The sequence below is a fragment of the Monomorium pharaonis genome, chromosome 1 (genome assembly GCF_013373865.1).
Source record: "Monomorium pharaonis isolate MP-MQ-018 chromosome 1, ASM1337386v2, whole genome shotgun sequence".
NCBI classification, from domain to species: domain Eukaryota; kingdom Metazoa; phylum Arthropoda; class Insecta; order Hymenoptera; family Formicidae; genus Monomorium; species Monomorium pharaonis.
Genome location: NC_050467.1, coordinates 26,552,080 through 26,571,497, shown reverse-complemented (window position 1 = coordinate 26,571,497; position 19,418 = coordinate 26,552,080). Strand labels below are relative to the sequence as shown.

At 38.7% G+C, this 19,418-nt stretch overlaps 2 protein-coding genes and 1 pseudogene across 2 annotated transcripts in view; all 3 read left to right on the top strand.

The window, feature by feature from the left end:
* The first annotated feature begins 1,591 nt into the window (after positions 1–1,591).
* Positions 1,592–4,356, top strand: LOC105839544 (annotated as a pseudogene).
* A 10,955-nt stretch (positions 4,357–15,311) lies between these two features.
* Positions 15,312–16,602, top strand: LOC105839556 (dynein heavy chain 2, axonemal-like). Its single transcript, XM_028192149.2, has 2 exons — positions 15,312–15,828; positions 16,116–16,602. Exons 1-2 carry the CDS (start codon positions 15,751–15,753, stop codon positions 16,527–16,529), a joined length of 492 nt encoding a protein of 163 aa, XP_028047950.1. The 5' UTR covers positions 15,312–15,750; the 3' UTR covers positions 16,530–16,602.
* Positions 16,603–17,426: 824 nt separating this feature from the next.
* LOC105829148 (dynein heavy chain 2, axonemal) overlaps positions 17,427–19,418 on the top strand; it is a 42,894-nt gene continuing 40,902 nt past the window's right edge. The window contains exon 1 of the mRNA XM_036289930.1: positions 17,427–18,976. Coding sequence (XP_036145823.1) covers positions 18,766–18,976 — 211 coding nt within the window. The 5' untranslated portion in view covers positions 17,427–18,765. The remainder of the gene's footprint in view (positions 18,977–19,418) is intronic.

The window sequence follows — 19,418 nt, the reverse complement described above, 5'->3', positions numbered from 1 at the left end:
TGTTTTAATTTATATTTCTCATAGATCTCTAAACGCGAGGATCTAATGAGCTTTCTGTTAGTTAAATTGGGTAATATAGGAGAGCGTATGTAAAGCGGCTTGGGGACAGGCTCAAAGTTAAAGCGCGTGTAATCGGTAATGGAAATAGCTATAATGCGTGTTATTAATAAAACTAATACCAGGTTTCACCGACGCGACATACATAAAGAGCCCCTCCCCCATACGGGATTGCGACGTGATTCGCGTACTCTATCGGCTTAAGGATTAACTCGTTTCGGTGTTCCAATACCAATACCCCGGCATCGGGAGACCTGAAAATTCGCTCATAGCGCCAATAACGCGTCGATGGCGCATGAATTTCCTGATACACCGGACTACCGGACCTGTAGATTTAACCGCAAGCTGACCATTGAAATGTCTACGATAAAATATTGTTCTTTTATGAATGAATAATTTAGAGTTTACAAACCAAATCGATTCTCTAAAACCAAAGCGTGGCGTTGACATCTATTTTATTTCTTTTATTGATGTCACTTCTCTCTCTCTAAAAAACAAATTAATTTGCCTTTTTAAGGAGGAAAAGAAGACTTTAATAATATTAATATTTATTACTCGTAACATAATTATTTCTTTATTCTAAACTAGCTATGCCCTGCCACGCGTTGCTGTGGCTCTCTATTCTTATGCTACGTTTTTTTCAAATTTTCTTTGCTTTCGTTGTTTAACTTTCAAAAGCCTTGCTTTACTGTTGCTCTTTTTATTTTATTTTTGAATAAGCATTTATCTATCTTTAATAAATCTAATATTCATTCTTTCACGTACTTCTAACTTTTTTTTCTAAAAGCTGCCATGGATTTAGAAATCCATTCAAAAGACTGTTTTAAATAAGTTTCTTTTTTTCAATAAAATAAAAGCCATCTTTATTTTTCTTATTACCTTAATTTAAACATAATAGAAACATTCTTTGCCTCTCCCGTCTCTCCCCGTCTCTCCCGGTCTCTCCCCGTCTCTCCCGGTCTCTCCCCGTCTCTCCCGGTTTCTCCTCGTCTCTCCCGGTCTCTCCCCGTCTCTACTCGTCTCTCCTCGTCTCTCCCGGTCTCTCCCCATCTTTCTCGGTCTCTCCCCGTTCCTCTGCGTCTCTCCCGGTCTCTCCCCGTCTCACCCTATCTCTACTCGTCTCTCCCGGTCTCTCCCCGTCTCTCCCGGTCTCTATCCGTCTCTCCCCATCTCTCCCGGTCTCTTCCACACACACACACACACACACACACACACACACACACACACACACACACACACACACACACACACACACACGCGCGCGCACACACACACACACACACAATGATAGTTAAATCGATATCTTGCAATATCTGTGATTTTCTAGAGCATTTAACAGAGAATTAGACGGCATGGTCAATAAACGCGACGGACCGCAGATGAGTGGAACCTTTGCTTACCGTTACATATGTCATGCCACGAGCATGGCTGCCCCTATGTGACGGTGTGACGAAGTGTTTTCGGGCGAGAAAGTTTCCCAGAACTTTCGCCGAGGAAGCGTCAGGATGGAGAACACGGGACACGGACATACGACATGACTGCTAGCTCATTCCGCACTTCGCCAATGTCCGCGGACAAGTTCGAATTAGCAAGTGCGCCAACTTGCGGAATGCCGATTGGTGGTCGCTCGCTTCACTGCACGCCTCCCCAAGAGAGGAAGAGACCGGTGTAGAAAGGTATTCGCGCCCGCGGAATTTGCGTTGCTCATGCCGAAAGAACAAGCTCTCCCTCCCAAGAACCGGGGAAATTTCATTTTCTAGTTATGAGTCTTTTCGATAAAAAGGAATAGTAAAAAGAAAAAAAACGAATTGTGAATTGCGAATTAAATCTTATCAACTCAGACAGGAATGACAAGGACTTTTCTAACTGATGAATAATTCGATTTTCTTCATCAATTCAAAGATCAGAAATCCCAAAGTAACGTAGGTATTTCCAACCACAAAATATCCTGAGAGACCCATATTTTTGACACAAAATATCGCTTCGCGTAACATTAAATACCTTACGTACCATAAAATACCTTATCGATGTATAGGATGAAGACGACGTACGCTCATGCATAGTGGAGTATGGAAAAATCATAATTCATGGTCAAAGTACGGCGGTATTCATATTACGGCACGTGCATCGGACTGTCGGTATGCGGGCGCATCTTACGCGGAATTTAATGCAGGTATGCCGAGCAGGACGATCGTGTGACGCCAGTGGTAGCCCTGGAGCTGTTGTCGAATCGACATAAAGGGGTCTTGCTATCGTGATCCCCTTCAACTGCCAAATCCTGAGGACGATCCCACCTAGCGAGAGCCTCAACACTCGAGGCTGTCTCGCGGCCATGAAAGCCATTGTAAATGGGACACTCTATTCCTCGATTACGCTAATCGCTCTGCTCTTCGTCTTGCAGATATTTGATGCAATAAATACACGGACAATTCTATACCAGAACTGAAAAGTAATGCATTATTTATAACGTCCTTATTCTTATTTTTTATTTAGTATTGAATTTGTAACGATATTATCTTTGTTTAGTAACAATTTCTGAAATTGCCGTTTGATTTCTAAAATTGAGATAAAACGACGTTCTATAGTTTAATTTAACAATTTATTATAAAATTATTTATTCTGTATTTCCTTACAACTTTCATATTTTTCTTATATTTGCCAAAGAATTAAATTATATAACTATTGTAAATTATTTGTACATTGTATGACTATGAGAATATACGGAATATATAGTCCGAGTATTCATTTAATATATACAAGAAAAGTTTAAAATATTATGACAGTTTCTCTGTATACTCACCGTATTTACATTTTTTACGCAATCTCATGATTAATCTGACTTGCGAGTGTTCGCCATCTCGCAGCGCGCAAAAAGCAGCATGCACTGGCATTTCCAGTTCACATCCTTCGCGGCTCGTTTCATCTCCCTCAAATTTAATTCCGCTTTGGGTAAGGTTCCCGAACGCGATCTTGATGACATTAACTTGATGCGGTTAATTTAACGCACGACGCCGCACGTAGCCGTTATTTTAGCCACCTGTAAAAAGCAAGATAATTTTATCAACCCCATCCTTTCCTAGGCCTTTCGTCTCTCTTCTGTGTCATACTTATACATTACTTTTGACTGAAACGATAATCATAAAATGTCCAAATATAGATAGAAAATTGTCATTTCCTTTACGGCGCGGCTTAGAAGCGAAATATAATGAAACGTTTCCGACAAATGAAGAAGAGACTTGATAGATTGGCGTACCGTAACATTCCTATGTTTTTACGAGAGAAACTACCTTACCGGAGATTGTGAAACCGTAAGAGAGACAATATACAGCGCTGGTACGAGGAAAGAGACGAAACAAAGGAAAAGACAAAACGATGGGGTATATTAAAGAAAAGAATGACAAAAGAGAAGTACAACAGAAACGGACGAAGTGAGTCTGGCGGATGAAAGTTAGGAAGGGTGAAAAGAGAAACTAAATGAGACAGGTTGCGAAACAAAAGGATATTGCATCACATCTTGATGACGGGCGCTCGTCTTTCCTCTCGAAGCCAGAGATAAAATATTCCTAAATCTTTGAGTTACAGAATAGTGGTTAAAAAAATATATACAATTATCTTTGTCACGAAAGAATAAACGATAATCTATACAGAATATTATAAAGTGAACGTATCAAGAGGGGAGGGGGGGGGGGAGAAAAGTAAGGAGAGAACTCGAGGCAAAAATAATAAACAAGATGGATAAACGGAAAAACAGATAAATACAGACACGGAGATGGAACGACGAGGAGGAGGATAGAAAAAGACTTTGCTAAAAGATTCCGCGGCATTGTTCCACACTTTCGCGTCATCACGCTCTGGTGATACGCGTAAAACATTCGTTCGCGTACTCCAGGTTGGCGTGGCCAGCCGCACTGTCGACGACGCGCTCGATTTTACTGCCGCGAGAAATGCAGCGACGCTCGATTGGATTCGATGGGTCGCATTGCCCGGATAGCTCTACGGCCGTCTGGATTTTGGGAATGCCACCGGACCTAATCTCTGGCAAATCGAGCGGTAGCCAGTAGCACTGGCGCAACCATCCGCGAATCAAATCAATCGGTGACAAATAGACTGAGCGAGCGAACGAACGAGGCCCCTCGTCTTCGGCGCGCTTCGTATAACGTTGCCCATCGAGTCGTTGCGCTCGATCGCCGAACTTGATGGAATTTGATGGAGATTTTGCGCGGTAAACGAGGAGCGATTCCGCAAAACTCAATCTCTCTGCTTACACTCGTTTCGGAAGAGAGAGTGCGTCGATCCAGCTGTACCAGTTCGGGCACGTGATTCGGAAAATAGATTTGAATAACCGATCGCGCGTTAATCCACCCTTTTTAATCGAACAGTGGGAATGCCGTTTCTCCCGTCGATTAATTGTAATCGCCGCGCGATCTCCCACTTCCAAAATTTAACTAGACTTCTGTCTGTAACACTTGATCTATTCTGCCTCGTCTATTCGCTCCATCTATTCCGCGTACAAATTCATTTCCGTGTGAAAACTTTTTAATTTATCTTTGCATATATATACATGTATATATATATATATATGTATATTATATATATATATATATATATATATATATATATATATATGCATTCGGTAAAATGAATTTTTATACATTTCATGTCGATGGTATATGTATACGACCGACCGAGATCGATTGGTAGCTTTTGATACCTGATATCGATACGCAATAACGAGATCCAACGTCAGTGTTAAGTTTAATGCTACGCTATTACACCCGCGTAATCCATGCGAATATATCCACGCATCATAATTCTCACGCAAATATAAAATAAATATCTATAAAAAACAATACCGATAATCACTGATAGATATCCACACATCATAAAAAGATTTAATCTGTCAAAAAAATGTTTTGCAGCACCAAGATTTAATGAACAAAAGTTCGATTATTAATTCGGAAATCGGCTTGAAATCTCTTGATAACGCTTCGGATAATTGATCGTCCAGTTAGATAAGTGCACTAAATACGGGATTCTACTATCGAGGATAGTCGTGAGTGATAAATAAGGAGTTGAAGATACACAAACGTCGATAACACGCCGCTGACAAAATACCGTCGAGCTCCTCTCGTAGAAGAGCCGCTGCCAATCGATGCGATCCGTAAGATAGAGATAGAACACCTAGTATGACGACTGAATACAGAATCGCGTAAAGCGCCGTAAATCGTTTTGTCCTTCTACGGCGCGCTGTGCCGAGGCATGGAGCGGTCCTCGAGACGGCGGCGATTTCCCCGTTTCATTTCCGACGACGATAAAAATCACGTCGAAGACAGGACGTTTAATCGCGCGGCGATCAACACATTCTCGTTAACGCGCAACATGCCAGAACGTCGCTCTATAGTTGGCGCGATTTATACGACCAGATTTATTTCAGGATCACGGAGCGCTCGCTGGGATCTCCTCCGTCCTTGCGGGCAGGACGGCGCGTGACGGAAATGAATGAGACTTTGTAGGAATTGAACGATGCGCCGATTCGACACGGAACGGCACCGGGGGCGGCCGTATGCTAACAACTGCGATTCAAACTCGCATCATCGATTTCCAACGGAATAAGGCGGTGAGGCCGGGGCGTACACGGTGTTGTGCGAAGAGCCCGCGTATGAATTTTGCAAACAGCCATCTCGGTGAAAGATCGCGAGATGCATTGCGATAAAAGAGCGCACGGTCTCGAAGGCTCAATGCGATTCTGTCAACATAGGCGATATGCAAAATATAAACCGCACGAAAAGCAATGACAACATAATGGTAGAGGTACCGACTATCGCTGCGCCCAAGCAAACAGAAAATTGCGGCTATCTCTAACATTTTTTTCGAATAACCGAATAAACCGAATTATAAAGAAGATTATAATTCAGAGGAACGTTTGAGATATTTATATATTTAAATCGAATTTATTTGACAAACATTATAAGTCAATTTTTATTGAAATTGAGATATATTAAAGGTATTCAAAGTTGGGGGAGATACATTTTCTTTACATTATATTATGAAAAATGCATAATGAAATTAGTTGTAAATGTATTTTATTCAAATTTATTTCTATTTTAATGTACGTTGCAAGAATTTTTATAGTATATATTTTTTACCCGTGACGTCATTATTCCAAGACAGTTGCGATGGGCGTCAAGAGTCTTAATGTATGTGATAACGAGGCATTTTTAATTATTTTTGTACAGCTATAAAAATAAAGCATCTTTTTAATTGTTCAGAAGTGACATTTTTTTATTTCTATTGTTTAATAATCGATTTATCCATATCTTACGTATCATACGGCTCCGAGGTATGTATTGTGTTAAAAAATTAACGTAAATGTAAGCGGCGCACGTTTCTAAGGTCGATACAATTCTCATATACACGAAAATTGTATAAACGGATATCCGCACCGATTCAGATCGGTGAATTCGATAGCGCAGGATGTGAATATCTAGATATCTAATATAAATTCCGTGTTCCTGCTCAACTACGTCGAATTGGTACATGGCAGCACGTAAATGCCGAGGAAAGGAAAATCACCTCGTTCCTGCGATTCTTATGCAGGCTTATCGGAGACATTGTATTCCGACGAAGAGAACACGTGTTCTCCTCTAAGGGGTGGCTCTAACTAAGCAATCCCGCCAGATCAAGCGTTTAATGAAATAATACCGGGCTTTGTCGTAAGCTTCGCCGTGAACAATTGAACGACGTCGCAGCTCCTTCCGTTTGATCCTACGACAGCAGGCGCGACGGAAAGCGTTAGAAAACCGCGTGCGTGATGGAAAAAGCATAACGCGGACTCAATTTAAACTGTCACATACGCCAGCAAGAAACGCGCCACAACGAAGAGAGATATCACGCAGATCCCGGGAGGATTTATTTCGTTGCATCCCGCGCTTCGCATCCGCCATCCCGCGCGCCATCGCTAAAAGTGACAAGATTTCAACCCCTCGTTCCTTTGACACTTTCATCCCTTTTATCTCTTTGCACCTTTCCCTCGCACGCCACGCCGTTATGGAGAGTTTCTCTGTGAATCCACAACGAATGACCTGATCATAAATATCGATGTCCACGCGTATCGCTGGATAATTCATAGGAGATGACTGAAATGGAAATCGACAGTTTAAGTGACATATCTCTCACAAAATAGAATAATTATCATAAAATAACATTTAATATCGTTATTGAATGTAATAATTCTCACTTTTAGAATAAAAATACATTCAGCATATTGGTATCTTTTTTTCAAACATATTCGTAACTTTTGGTTAAAGAATTACATTTCTTTTTTATTCATACAATGAAAGAACGGGTTTTTTACTGAAACATCTAAAAATTTAATTATATATACAGATCTAAAAATCATTTTGTTACCCTATCAAAATAATTATAAAAGAAATTCAAGCACAATGAATAATAATGCAAAAGATTTTGACATTCTAGCAACCAACTTGAACATCGTACATAATTATTTTCATAATTTAATAAAATTATTCTTTTATTTGTATATTTATATAAATTTTTAGATTTTTTTAGCTAAACCTTTCTTTTTGTGTCTAGAAAACGACTACAGTGGAACTTGACAGCTTAAACGGCCACGAAGTAAATATTTCAAAATAAGGATATTAATAAAATGGCATTTAATCGTTATCAAATGTAATAATTCTTGCTTCTAGATGAATATATTTTACATACATTTTTGAGTCTTTTTCGGAAATGTACATGACTCGGACAAAATTACAATGCATTTTGAATTTTATTTGCTTAACGTCGATGGTAAAAACGTCGCGCCAAGAAACGTCGGGAAATCACTTGAAAGAGTTTCCGGACGTTATTTATTTTTAAACCACGGCACGGCGCACCTATTTAAACTTTCTGCAACCTTCGGAAGGGTAATCCACGATCTTCTAAAGGGGCGAGCTGTGACGAAATTTTTCGCGTCGAATTCAATAATGGCGAATTTACGCGTGACGCCGGCGTGGCAGGGCGTGCAAACTTTTCTACACAGGCACAATTTCCTGCGATCGCAAAGTTCCTTCGGTCTTTCCACCTTCGTTACTGTATCAGCCCCGCAGGCACTTTCAACGTGCCGCTGCCGCCGTCGCCGCCGCGGCGTAAAACGATGTGCTTTATGCACCGTCCGGCACATTACCGGCTTAACATCCCCGGGAAAAATCTTTCCGCGGTCATGAAGGAAATTTTGACACGCGTCAGGTAAGGGGGAAAAAAAAAGACGTACGTCATGTACGTAACGTAACGGAAAACATTTTTTCGACGCTCCACGCTTGAAATTTTCTCCGTCGAATCGCGAGGGAAAAAATATCGGCGCCAGAAATAATACGGTATATTCATTGAATTATATAAGTGTTTACGGAAGAAGAATGTTACATATTTTTAAAAATAATTACCATGTTCTTTACAGAGTACAAATATTTGCAATTTTGTATTATACGCGTTTGTGTATGTAAAATTACAGAAATTATAAGTTTAATTCTAAATTTTGGACTCTGATTTATTCCGTCGTGCATTTCAAGCGCACACAATTCTGTTTCCAATAACATTCGGTAGAATTAGGCAGTTGAACGAAATATCCTGTTGAATTTTATTACCTTAATTCTATATATATGCAATAACAGTTGCATACGTCAATAGACAAATTGACCAGAACTGACAATGAGTCAAACCTTCTTCGCATTTAAGGAGTATTATCACTGACAGATATTCAGCAAACGATCTATCAAATGATACGCGACAGTCTGTATGATGGATCGCTATGCTTTATACATGGTACATTCTACCTTCAACTTACAGTATTAAATATATGAAATAGAGCGCGTGACAGATCGTCTGACATTTTTTTGAGCGTGCAAAAGTGTTACCTTCATCAACCATGCATACCGAATAGCAAACCATTGCTACTCAACAGAATGTCACAGAAAATAATAATGCATAGTGGTGTTAACGAACTTTTTATACTTGTCGTTATTAACCTAGGATGCCACGTGTACCTTATTTTTCTGTAGTATTAATCTGAATGAAAATTTATCCACATAATTAAAATTTTTTTCATATTTCTGTAAATATTTAAAATTTTTTACTTTGTAAGGTGTATATTAGAATAATTAAACTAACACTATTTTAATATAAAATTCATATAAAAAATTAGTGTAGAAGTATAAATAAATTAGATATTTTAAGCGTTGATCCTGACAGTGATAAAATCTGTATAAAAATTAACGTTCTTTTTTAACGAATTAACACAATTTTATCAGTTTTTAAAAAGTCGTTTGTTATTTAAGTAATTTTTTGGAGAACAAGGTCGCGTTGGGATGCGAACGATTAAATCGGCTTTTCATCAGGATACGAACGCGCGCGTACGAGCGAGAAAAAGCAGTTAGTTCCTCTTTCGTGTCTGATCGAACCGACGCCAGAGCCCAAACGTGCACGAGACAGCGAAAGCACTCGAGAAAATCTCTCGTTCGTCCGCCGAGCAATCGATTGCCGAAGAAAAGCTTTCGCGGGAAACGCCGCCGTTCGTCGACAAACAACCGTGGACCTGCGAGGTTCGCCACGGTACGTAGGCACACCTATTACTCGCTCTTTCACGGAAGCACGCTAAATCGAAATTCGAAATCCTGTGCGCGCCGGTAGCGTAAGTGCTGCTGCTGGAGAATGCGCGGAAACCGCGGCACCATAACACAAAATGTATCGACAAGCGTGATCACACGCTTTTTCGCGCTTCAATAAATTTCTCATTATCGACGTTACGTGTTGTAGGTTGTAGGTACTCGTCTCTCGATGGAAAACATGTATATACAAGGAAAGAACAGTTTAGTTAAAGTTTATTAAATATATATCATTTCATAATTAGAAAGAGATCACCAATATTGGCACATGCTACTTTGTTTTTGGATAAGAATATTAAATAAAAACTAAAAATAAAACTTTAAAAACAAATACAAACGAGAAAATATCTTCTTTCAGATGAACTATAGCAGATTATCCGCTTATGAAGAAACTTAATAGAGAGTATTTGCGATGACAATTAACTAGAAGCATTCTACCAGGTTCCATTCGAGATTGTTCCTCGTTCAATTAGCATACATATATACGATAACTATGGCTGCTTTTACTTCGTCAGTTGACCCAGTTTCGTTGTGAAGTAAAAATATCGGGATGTTAATTAATTCGGTGAACAATAACAGGGATACACTTTGCTCGGAATGTTTTTTAATTATTTTTCGAGCGCGTGCCGCAGACCGAGTTAATGGAGAGAACGCAATTTATCTGTGTATATCACTCAACCCGCGACTTTACCTTCTATAATTTAAACAGACAAACCTATTACATCGGTTCAATTGCATCCACGCTTAACTTTCACTTTAACTGCCAGAAATCGATGTTCTCTTATTACTACGTCGCAAATGGTACAATCTGTGAGTAATTGTGACAAATTAAATGATACTGCATATTACTCTGCTGCTGCAAAAAAAAACATGCTCCAAATTTAATGGATATAAATTAGTAATTTATTAAATTACAAATTTATTTCGAATAAAAAATTAAAAAAATATGAATAAATATAAATTGCTACATAAAAGATGTGAAGAATAAAGCAAACATTAAATTCATTTTAAAAGAGTTACATAAATCATTTTGTTGAAAAATTCTAAATATAATTTACCATTTTTGTTACTGTTTTGTAGCAATATTATTAAATCATTTGCTATCCGTGATGTTAAAAAGAACAAGTTTTTAACAAAATTATTGATAAACTACAAAAACATTGAAACAGATGATTCTTACGGTTAAATTAAAATTTCATATTTCAATATTTTCTCAAATACAGATATTTAATATAATGTTTAAATAGGAAATTGCAATATAAAAACTTCCAAAAACTAAAATCTATTTTAGTAGCCATTGCAGTAATATTGAAATATTTATGTATATCTATTTTGCTCGATTAAGTTTTACGTAACTCCTCGAATCGCGCCAGTTCCAATGTACCGTGTTTCATAACTAGTTCTTCCTGGCAAAACTCATCTCAAAACTGTTCTACCTCAATTTCCGTTTTCCGGTCTACATGGTCTGTAGGTATGTTTTGGTGTTTTGGCCCATATTTCTGAGAGAACTTTAGACAGCTATTACTACCGCTGAGCTATCGGCAAGGAAAATTGTGACGAAGAGCCCGGAACGTTTCCTATTGTGAATCCCTCGTCTAATTTCGAAAATATTGGACCGTATTTTCCTTTCATTTCTAGTTATAACTGTATTTAAATATGACTAAGTCTAATCCTTATATTTGATCGCTTGCCTAATTAATTATATTCTGTATTTATTTTTACATGTGTTGCTCATTACAAAAGGCCGCATGGAAAAACTGCGGAATATTATCGATCTGTTTCACGAAACATTTACGCTTGAATAACTGTTACGTTTTCTGATTGTGATTCGCAGCGAGTGTACGTGAGGATATTGCGATGAAACCCTTGGCAGGACAGATGTCGGTGTTCACGTGCTGTTTCGTTCCTCTCCAGAGGAAGGGTGCACGAAATAAAGAAAGGGAGAAACGGCGCGACAAAGCCATTCGGATTCTCTGATCGGTCAATAACGATTTCCCGGGAATATAAATGTCTCCGCGAGCAGCCAACCGACGCCGTTCAATTCGGAGTAGGTCCCGCTTTGCCTTTTAATCTTGTAGCTTCGCCTCTTTTAATCTCGTTCCATCGACCTGCCCCCTCCATAACCAACCTGCAATTTCTCCTTTCGTTCCGTGTCCGTCGATCTAACAGGATATCCGCGGATGGACGCTATATGCGCTACGCAGAATTACGTTCCACTGAACACGACATACAGCCAAGTAAGGATATTTCGCCGATACACGCGATATATTTGAATCAATACTTTATGATTACTTTTATATGAACGGTAACTAATTGTCGGTTTATAAAAGAATTATTTATTGAAACGTACTGCGTTACTTGTAAGTTTGTTTTAATAATAAATTTATAATAGCAATTTTTAATGGTAACATTTTTTATTAGTAATGGTAATGGTAACGTAGTTAGAAAGATAACATACTTAGAAATATATAACAATTTACTAAAGTATATAATTTATTTCGTATTTATTTATATTTGTAAAATTTGTTTATAAGAGACTTTTATAATCTTTGGTTTAGAAATTAAAAATTTTAGTGTGTGTCTCTAAAATTAGTCTTACGTGAAGTCTAAGATGATAAAATTGTTTTTATGTAAAGAGAGATTGCCTTATATATACGCGTTTAATGCGTCTTATAACAAGTGCAACAACTATTCATGCACAAAATGCAGTGATTATTCTCTAGCGCAAATGAGGTAGCAGCTTTGAAATGAGGTAATGTACGTAATTTTAACGAATAAGCGACCACAATGAACCTAATAAACTGAAGTTCCGCGATTTACTCGCTGGGACGTGTAATATATGGCAACGAAGTGGAAAGTTTTCATTAGCTCTGTAAAGCTTCAATTTATTGGGAAAGATAATTAATATAGATAAATATATAAATGTTTTTGACCCACATTTTATATATATATATATATATAGATATAAAAATTACCTATCTAAAATCAAAGAAATATGTGAATGAATAAATAATGTGATATTTAGATATTTCTTTAAAACCTAACATCCTTGACAAAACACATCATATTAATTAATATTACAGTAAATAACGAATATTATTAAACTAGAAAAAATATTTTACAAATACTTCTCTTTTGTGTAGTCTATCTTATAGTTTAAACAACTACCGAAGATGCGTGATACTTTTTGGAGATATTGAGAATCTCTTGGACAACGAACGATCGGTCTCCAAAAGCCGATCTACTGCCGAGACCACTCCTCTTGCTCTCGAGCAACTTCACGACGGTGCTTTAGGATATCTACGGCGAAAACGCTGAAAGATTCGCTGCCGTAACAGTTGGACCGGGCGCATAAATCAGTTGCACAGACTCGTGTGAGAGAGGTGACGACGCCGGCAGACCACCCCGTCAATAAAATGCAAAGACGGAGAAATAAAGTTAAAGATAAGCCGCCTCCGGACCCACGCCGAGAGTACTTGGACGCCGAGCTCAGCGATGAAGCGGAAAGGCGCAGTAAGATTTACGAGAAAAATATTAAACGCACCCACTTCTCCGTTTCAACTTTCCCGATTTTCCGCTCCTTTCCCGGCATCGGTTCTTCGCTCCGCCTGCCCTATTTTCGACACTTTCGGGCCCGTCGTTTTCAACCTCTGTTTCGTACGGCCTCGTCGCGCGCAGAGCGCCCTTCAATTCCGCCGTTAAATCCGAAGATATCACAGAATCGATCACGCGACGAGCAACACATCCGTGAAGGGAATATTAAATACTTTCGCTTTTTACCACGCTTTCTCGACTAGAGATAATCTCTCCGTCATACTTGTTTTTCTATAATCTTCATTTTTTCTAAATACCGCAATTTCCAATTTCCACAAATAGCGACACTCTTACTTCATTACCTGTACACGATTTGTGCGATTGATGTGTGCGATCGATAAATCTTCAAATACTTTGTTACAGCGTGGCGCTTATTAATTAAGTAGCACGAATTTATTTAATTCATTTTCTAGAGCTTGCACTAAAGCCGTTACTATGAACATAATTTCCTCGATACTTCTGCAAATATTAACAAGGCAGCAATAATAACGACCACGTTAGCCATAATGCGGCTAATTTGAAGCAAGTCCCCTCCTCCGACAGGGAGGGACGCGTTTGAATTTGAACACGGATTCGACGATGGTCGCGTCCAATTTGCAATTACAATGGCTGTTTTGTATGCTCTCGCGAGTGCATTTGGTAACCGTAAATTCCGTGATAACTTTAAAGACGAAATAGATGTAATAGATGTGTGATTGCACCTCGAGGGTACTCAGCATTAACGAGCCAATTCTCATTTTGATTTCAACAATTTCAATAATTATGACAAATCGCACATAAGCCGACCACTTGCAACGATTAATCGGTCATTCACAGGTCCTGGCGCTGTTGCCCGATTCCTAATTTGTTCCCTAGCGGATTATGGCAATTTGCCCTTCGACCTCGATCTCTATTCGCCACTAGCTGGAAGATGAACCTAATTTGTCCTCTCGCGAGTTCTCGGTACTTGCACGAAATCCGAAAGTAGATGAATTAAATAACTGATAATCTATATAATCTACATAAGCTACTTCCGCCAATCCGTCTTAACACAAATTCTAGCGTTATTATTGAAAACGTATTCTTCCTATTTAGACACGGTGGGATCTACAAATCCTTAATTTGTAAACAATTAACGTCACGTCACGTTATCTACGGATGATCGAGGACGACAATTTTGTAATTGGTCGGCTGCAGTAAAATGCTCTGTCTGATCTTGTATTTATTAATTCATAGAACCGAGTGATTTCAATTATTCGTACTACAAAAGCAACCGTGTACTTTGACAACGCATTAAAAAGACGAGAAATTGCAGCGCCTCGTTATCCTTTAATCGCATCTTAAGCATATTTGTCTTAAAAACATCTGATATCTATTTATAACTTTTTATATAAATCAAATATACATTTTTTCTTGCTCTCATAAGTCTCATAAGTCTCAGTGATGCAAAGAGAAGTGAACGAATATTTTAATATTAAAATAATAGAAAGGATATAAAATATTAATATTTTAAGTATAATTGTTATCATAACTTATCACTATATTTGTAATTCTCTCGAAAACTTTACATGTTATTTTTAAGATATCGTATTTTAAATTTATTAAGAAATAATGTTTAAGTTTATTATATTTCAAGAATTATAGTCAATAATATTTTTATAAAAGAGATTTAAGCCATAACTTTTTGGTAATATTTTTTATAGAAAGACTTTTCAGCAATTTTTTCAGCAATTAAAATTTCAAGTGCAAGATTGCAGACATTTTATTATTCCAAAATTGTTTTAGAAATGTTGCAAAGATATTTCGCAACTTTTATGAAATTTTTCACTTTTCCGTTGAAATATTTTTGAAATACCTCTGAAAAAGTTCGATGCTCTACGGGAATGCTTAATAATTTTCCTAATAACAATAAAGTGATTTTCGAGAAAAGTATATATGCGAGATTGATAAGTCGTTGCATGTCACCAAAGAAGACATCGTCGTATCTACATAATGTACGCCATCATAGCGGGATAAATTGCCTCAACGTGGCCTACGGTAGCGTCTCGATCGCGACGCGACGTGTTTCCTCTTCCGTCGATTTACTAGCTACTCGCGATTTATAGTTCCTATTAGATTGCCAAGAGCATGGGCGGCGGCGATGGCCCAGGCCGATGGGACAGAGAAGGCCTGAGGAATGATATCGTGACCCTCTTTGGAACGAATGTCTTCTATTTAACCCAACTGGCGGATTTAGGAGGACCCATCGCGCCATTCCAATTGACGACTAACGAACGGCCGGCGCGTCCCGTTGAATTTGTTTCCTCTTTCCAATCCCCCTTATAATAGTTACGAGGTCGCCTTTCCAACGACAATAAACGTCGTCGCGCGATGCACGGGGAGATCGGATCCCGTTTTCCGGATTCACTGGCCGCAGTATAACCGTGGCATCGCCCGCGATCGACCGAAATTATCGAGCGGGATGAATATTACAGGTGAAGAAGAGGCAGAAGAAGACAAGCTGCGTCCGACATACGAGCAGGATGAATTAGATGAATTGGTAAGCTTTCGCGTTTTTACAAGATAACAGTTTTAAAATTATTTTAAATAAACTAAACTATTTCGTAATTAAATTACAGTTTTGTAATATGTTTCAAAAATGTTAATAAAATAATGCTAATAATAAAAATAATAATTACATTTACTTATTTGTATTAAAAGTTTCAATTGCGTTTGACATCAAGATATATTTTCAGAAACAATACATAACGCGTTTGAAAAATAAAAATCGATTTATGTATTCGAATTGGAAGCAAGTATTCAGAAAAATTGGATGCCTTTTCGCAGATTCAGTGTGTTAAGGATATGACGACGTTGAGCAGTCTGACGAATGACGATTGGACGTGGAAATGCGACATGGACATCCGCGAGTTCTTCCACGAACCGAGCATTCCGGTCCTCTGCATTTATCACGTGAACGGCAGCCTCACCACAGAATTTTCATTTCCTACGGTGCCCGTGCGCGAGCTAACCTACTTCGTGAGACAGCCCAACGAGATTCTCCGCTCGGAGAACTTTCGCGAGCGCATTCTCTTCGGATCGATGAACGACATGGTGGAGAGCCATATACTGGGCGTTATCCAGAACGTGTTTGCGCCGATCTTCCTCACAATCGAAACCTGGCCCGACAGTATCCTTTGCTGCTCCCTTCTCGTCTCTATTATCGCATTCCCAAAGTACCCAATTAATTCGTGCAACTAGCGCGAAAAGTTTCACGAGGCACGGGGCCAAACGGCACGAATTTGCTGGACGGGCAAAGTCGACTGCATAACGATAGGCCAATAGGAAGAGTTTAGCGAAGTTTCTTCATTTTTTTTCGTCTTCTCTCCTTCCTTTTTTTCCGTATCGTCTCAGTAAATAATATACGTGTACAGATCGCGAGTTACGGAACTTTAATTGGGTCCAGACACGATATCCCGTCGGTCTTTCCGGTGGCTCCCCGAGTGACCCACTTGAGGTTGGGCTTCGTCGTGCAATGTAAATTCTGTTTAACTTTCAAATCCCACACAGCACGCGCGCGCGCACCCGCGACTGGTTGATTTTGTAGTGGGTGGTGATTTAAAGTTTTTCGCGGATTTAAATGTACGTTTAAAAAGCTTCACCGGACGAAGGACGCCCAGGGGAGATATCGCGCATTTTATCTCTCGCCCGAATCCATGATTCAATCCGATATATCCGTTCTGATATATGATCGATTTTTGCGATGCAATTTCAATCCAATCGAACCAACTGAGTTTTCGAACATTCTGCCATAGTCAATTTTTATTGCGCGAAACCTAGTCTTTTTGTTTCTTGTCGAGTAACATGTGTAATTAGTACGTTTCTACTTTCTGAACTTATATGTTGTATTTCCATATCACCGTTTTAATTTCTATTCATATATTATGCCTTTTACTATTATATTTTTAACTTTTCCTACTTAAAGTATGGAAAAATTATTATTGAGTGTTTCTATTTCTTTTATTAAGTTTTTATTAACCTGGAAATAGACAAATAAATTAATAACTTTTGCGCAAAAACTAGAATTTAAAAATTTTTTAACTTTTTATCAATTAGTTGTTTTATTTTAATAAAATAGTCCATCTTTTACTACTTTTTTTTCTTTTTAATCAATTGTTTGCAATAACTAATTTGATCCTTTCAGTAATGTTGGGATTTCTAGTGTTAATTTAAATTTTTAGTATCTGTTTTTTTTTTCTGATAACGTTTATTATTTTTATCAATCGATGTTACGAATAATGAAAAATTTGCGGTCTAACCGTAATTTAGGTGTCAATCGTACTATCCATCGCCGAATAATTTCCACGTGCGCTGAAGACGATCGATGAGTGGTTGTTTCAATCGACAACGGTGACAAAGGAGCCACAGGCCAGTGCCACAATGCCAAGGGCGATCATCACGATCACCCATAGTTGCTCCGGCTTAAGGTCATAACAATCTAACGTGATGACATTACCAAGTGAATTTCCAACTTTAGCGCTGCAATCCCGTTACCGCAACGCACGACACAAAGTTCCGGCCCGTCCGCGGGGAAACGGGGGCCGGGAAAGTGGGGACGCCTGGGAATTGCACGAAAGTTATTATTACCATAATTTTCGGCTAAATGCACTGCACAACTCACCGCCGCTGGTAAATCCAGCGTCGATGTTTGCCCACGTACGCGAACAGGATTACTCCGCCGTCGAGTTAGAAACGATTGCGTTGCATTCGTACGGGAGCCACTTTATTATTTCTAATGGATCCTGAGCGGATTTTAACCGTATCGAAGCGTCGCTTTGCTAATTGTGACAGGACGCCCAACAACTTCGTTCGCGTCGAACTTTTTATCTTCCTAGACGTATACACGTTGGATCGTGGATTCATTCTCATTGAATCACGACTTAAACTTTTGTTCTTATAACCGTGATTAGCACAACGATTAATGCAACGTCTATGAAACGTACCAGTCGAATAGTGATAGCTGTAATGAATTTTTTAAAACAATTGCAGTTTTTAAAAATATTCAAAAACTCTATGACGTTTCGTGTTAATCGTTAAGTTTTGTACAAACGTTATTTCACTTTAAGTAGAAACAGTCATGTTCTCGGCTTTTACCGACTTTTGTATTCGATAAGATTTACAACTGTACACTTCAGTTGTAAATCGATGTGACAATGACAATGTAGTCGATCACTTTCGATATAAAGCGGGCAATTCAACTCAATAAATCTCCATCAGCGGACGTATCGCGAGGATACATGCTACATTTCCATGTGATAGACGTCGGGACAGTTTGTGTAAAAAATGGCGGTATCGGGAACAGCGATAACGAGGTTCGGTTCCGTATCACGTTCCTGGATTTTCTTTTCCTTAATCGCACCGAAACACATGTGTGAAAGCGGACTTCTGCACCCAACTGGACACCTTCTTGTGCAATTTAACGGACCTCACGTACAAAATGCTGGGCTTAACCGTGATATATGTACCTCTGGAGAGTAGGGAGTTCACCGCGGAGGAGGATAGCGCCGATAAGGAGTTGGTGAAGAGACTGGAGGGTGTGGTGGCCTATTGGAACACTCAAATCAAAATAGCCCTCTCTGACCAGGACCAAGCAAGCCCGCACGAATTACTGTGCCTCGACGATGAATATAATTTCTGGACTTATCGATGTAAGTGCTTACTCCTAAGAAAAGATATAGCGGCTACGAGAAAAAGAGAAGATAGAATTGTTTCTCGATAATATGTGTCCGGAAATTTCTTAGGAGAGACTAAAGTTTCCTTTAACGCGACATTTTGACGGAACCCCCTTTGTATCTCATAGAGTTAGGAAGAAACTTAACATTATCTGAAGCTTTCGATCATACAATATTCGGAGCATACATAAACATAAGATTTTCGTTTACGTTTAATTCTTTGTGTGTGTGTGTGTGTGCGTGCGCGCGTGCGCGCGCGCGCATCATATATGTATGTGCATACATATACGCAAAAAGACATTATTCTATTGCGAATACTTAATTTGAATTTTCTTTTATTAAATAGTGATAATTTTCGTAAAAAATACTTCCTTGATAATAGTTTTAAAATACACTCGTCATTTACTTGCAGTAAAAT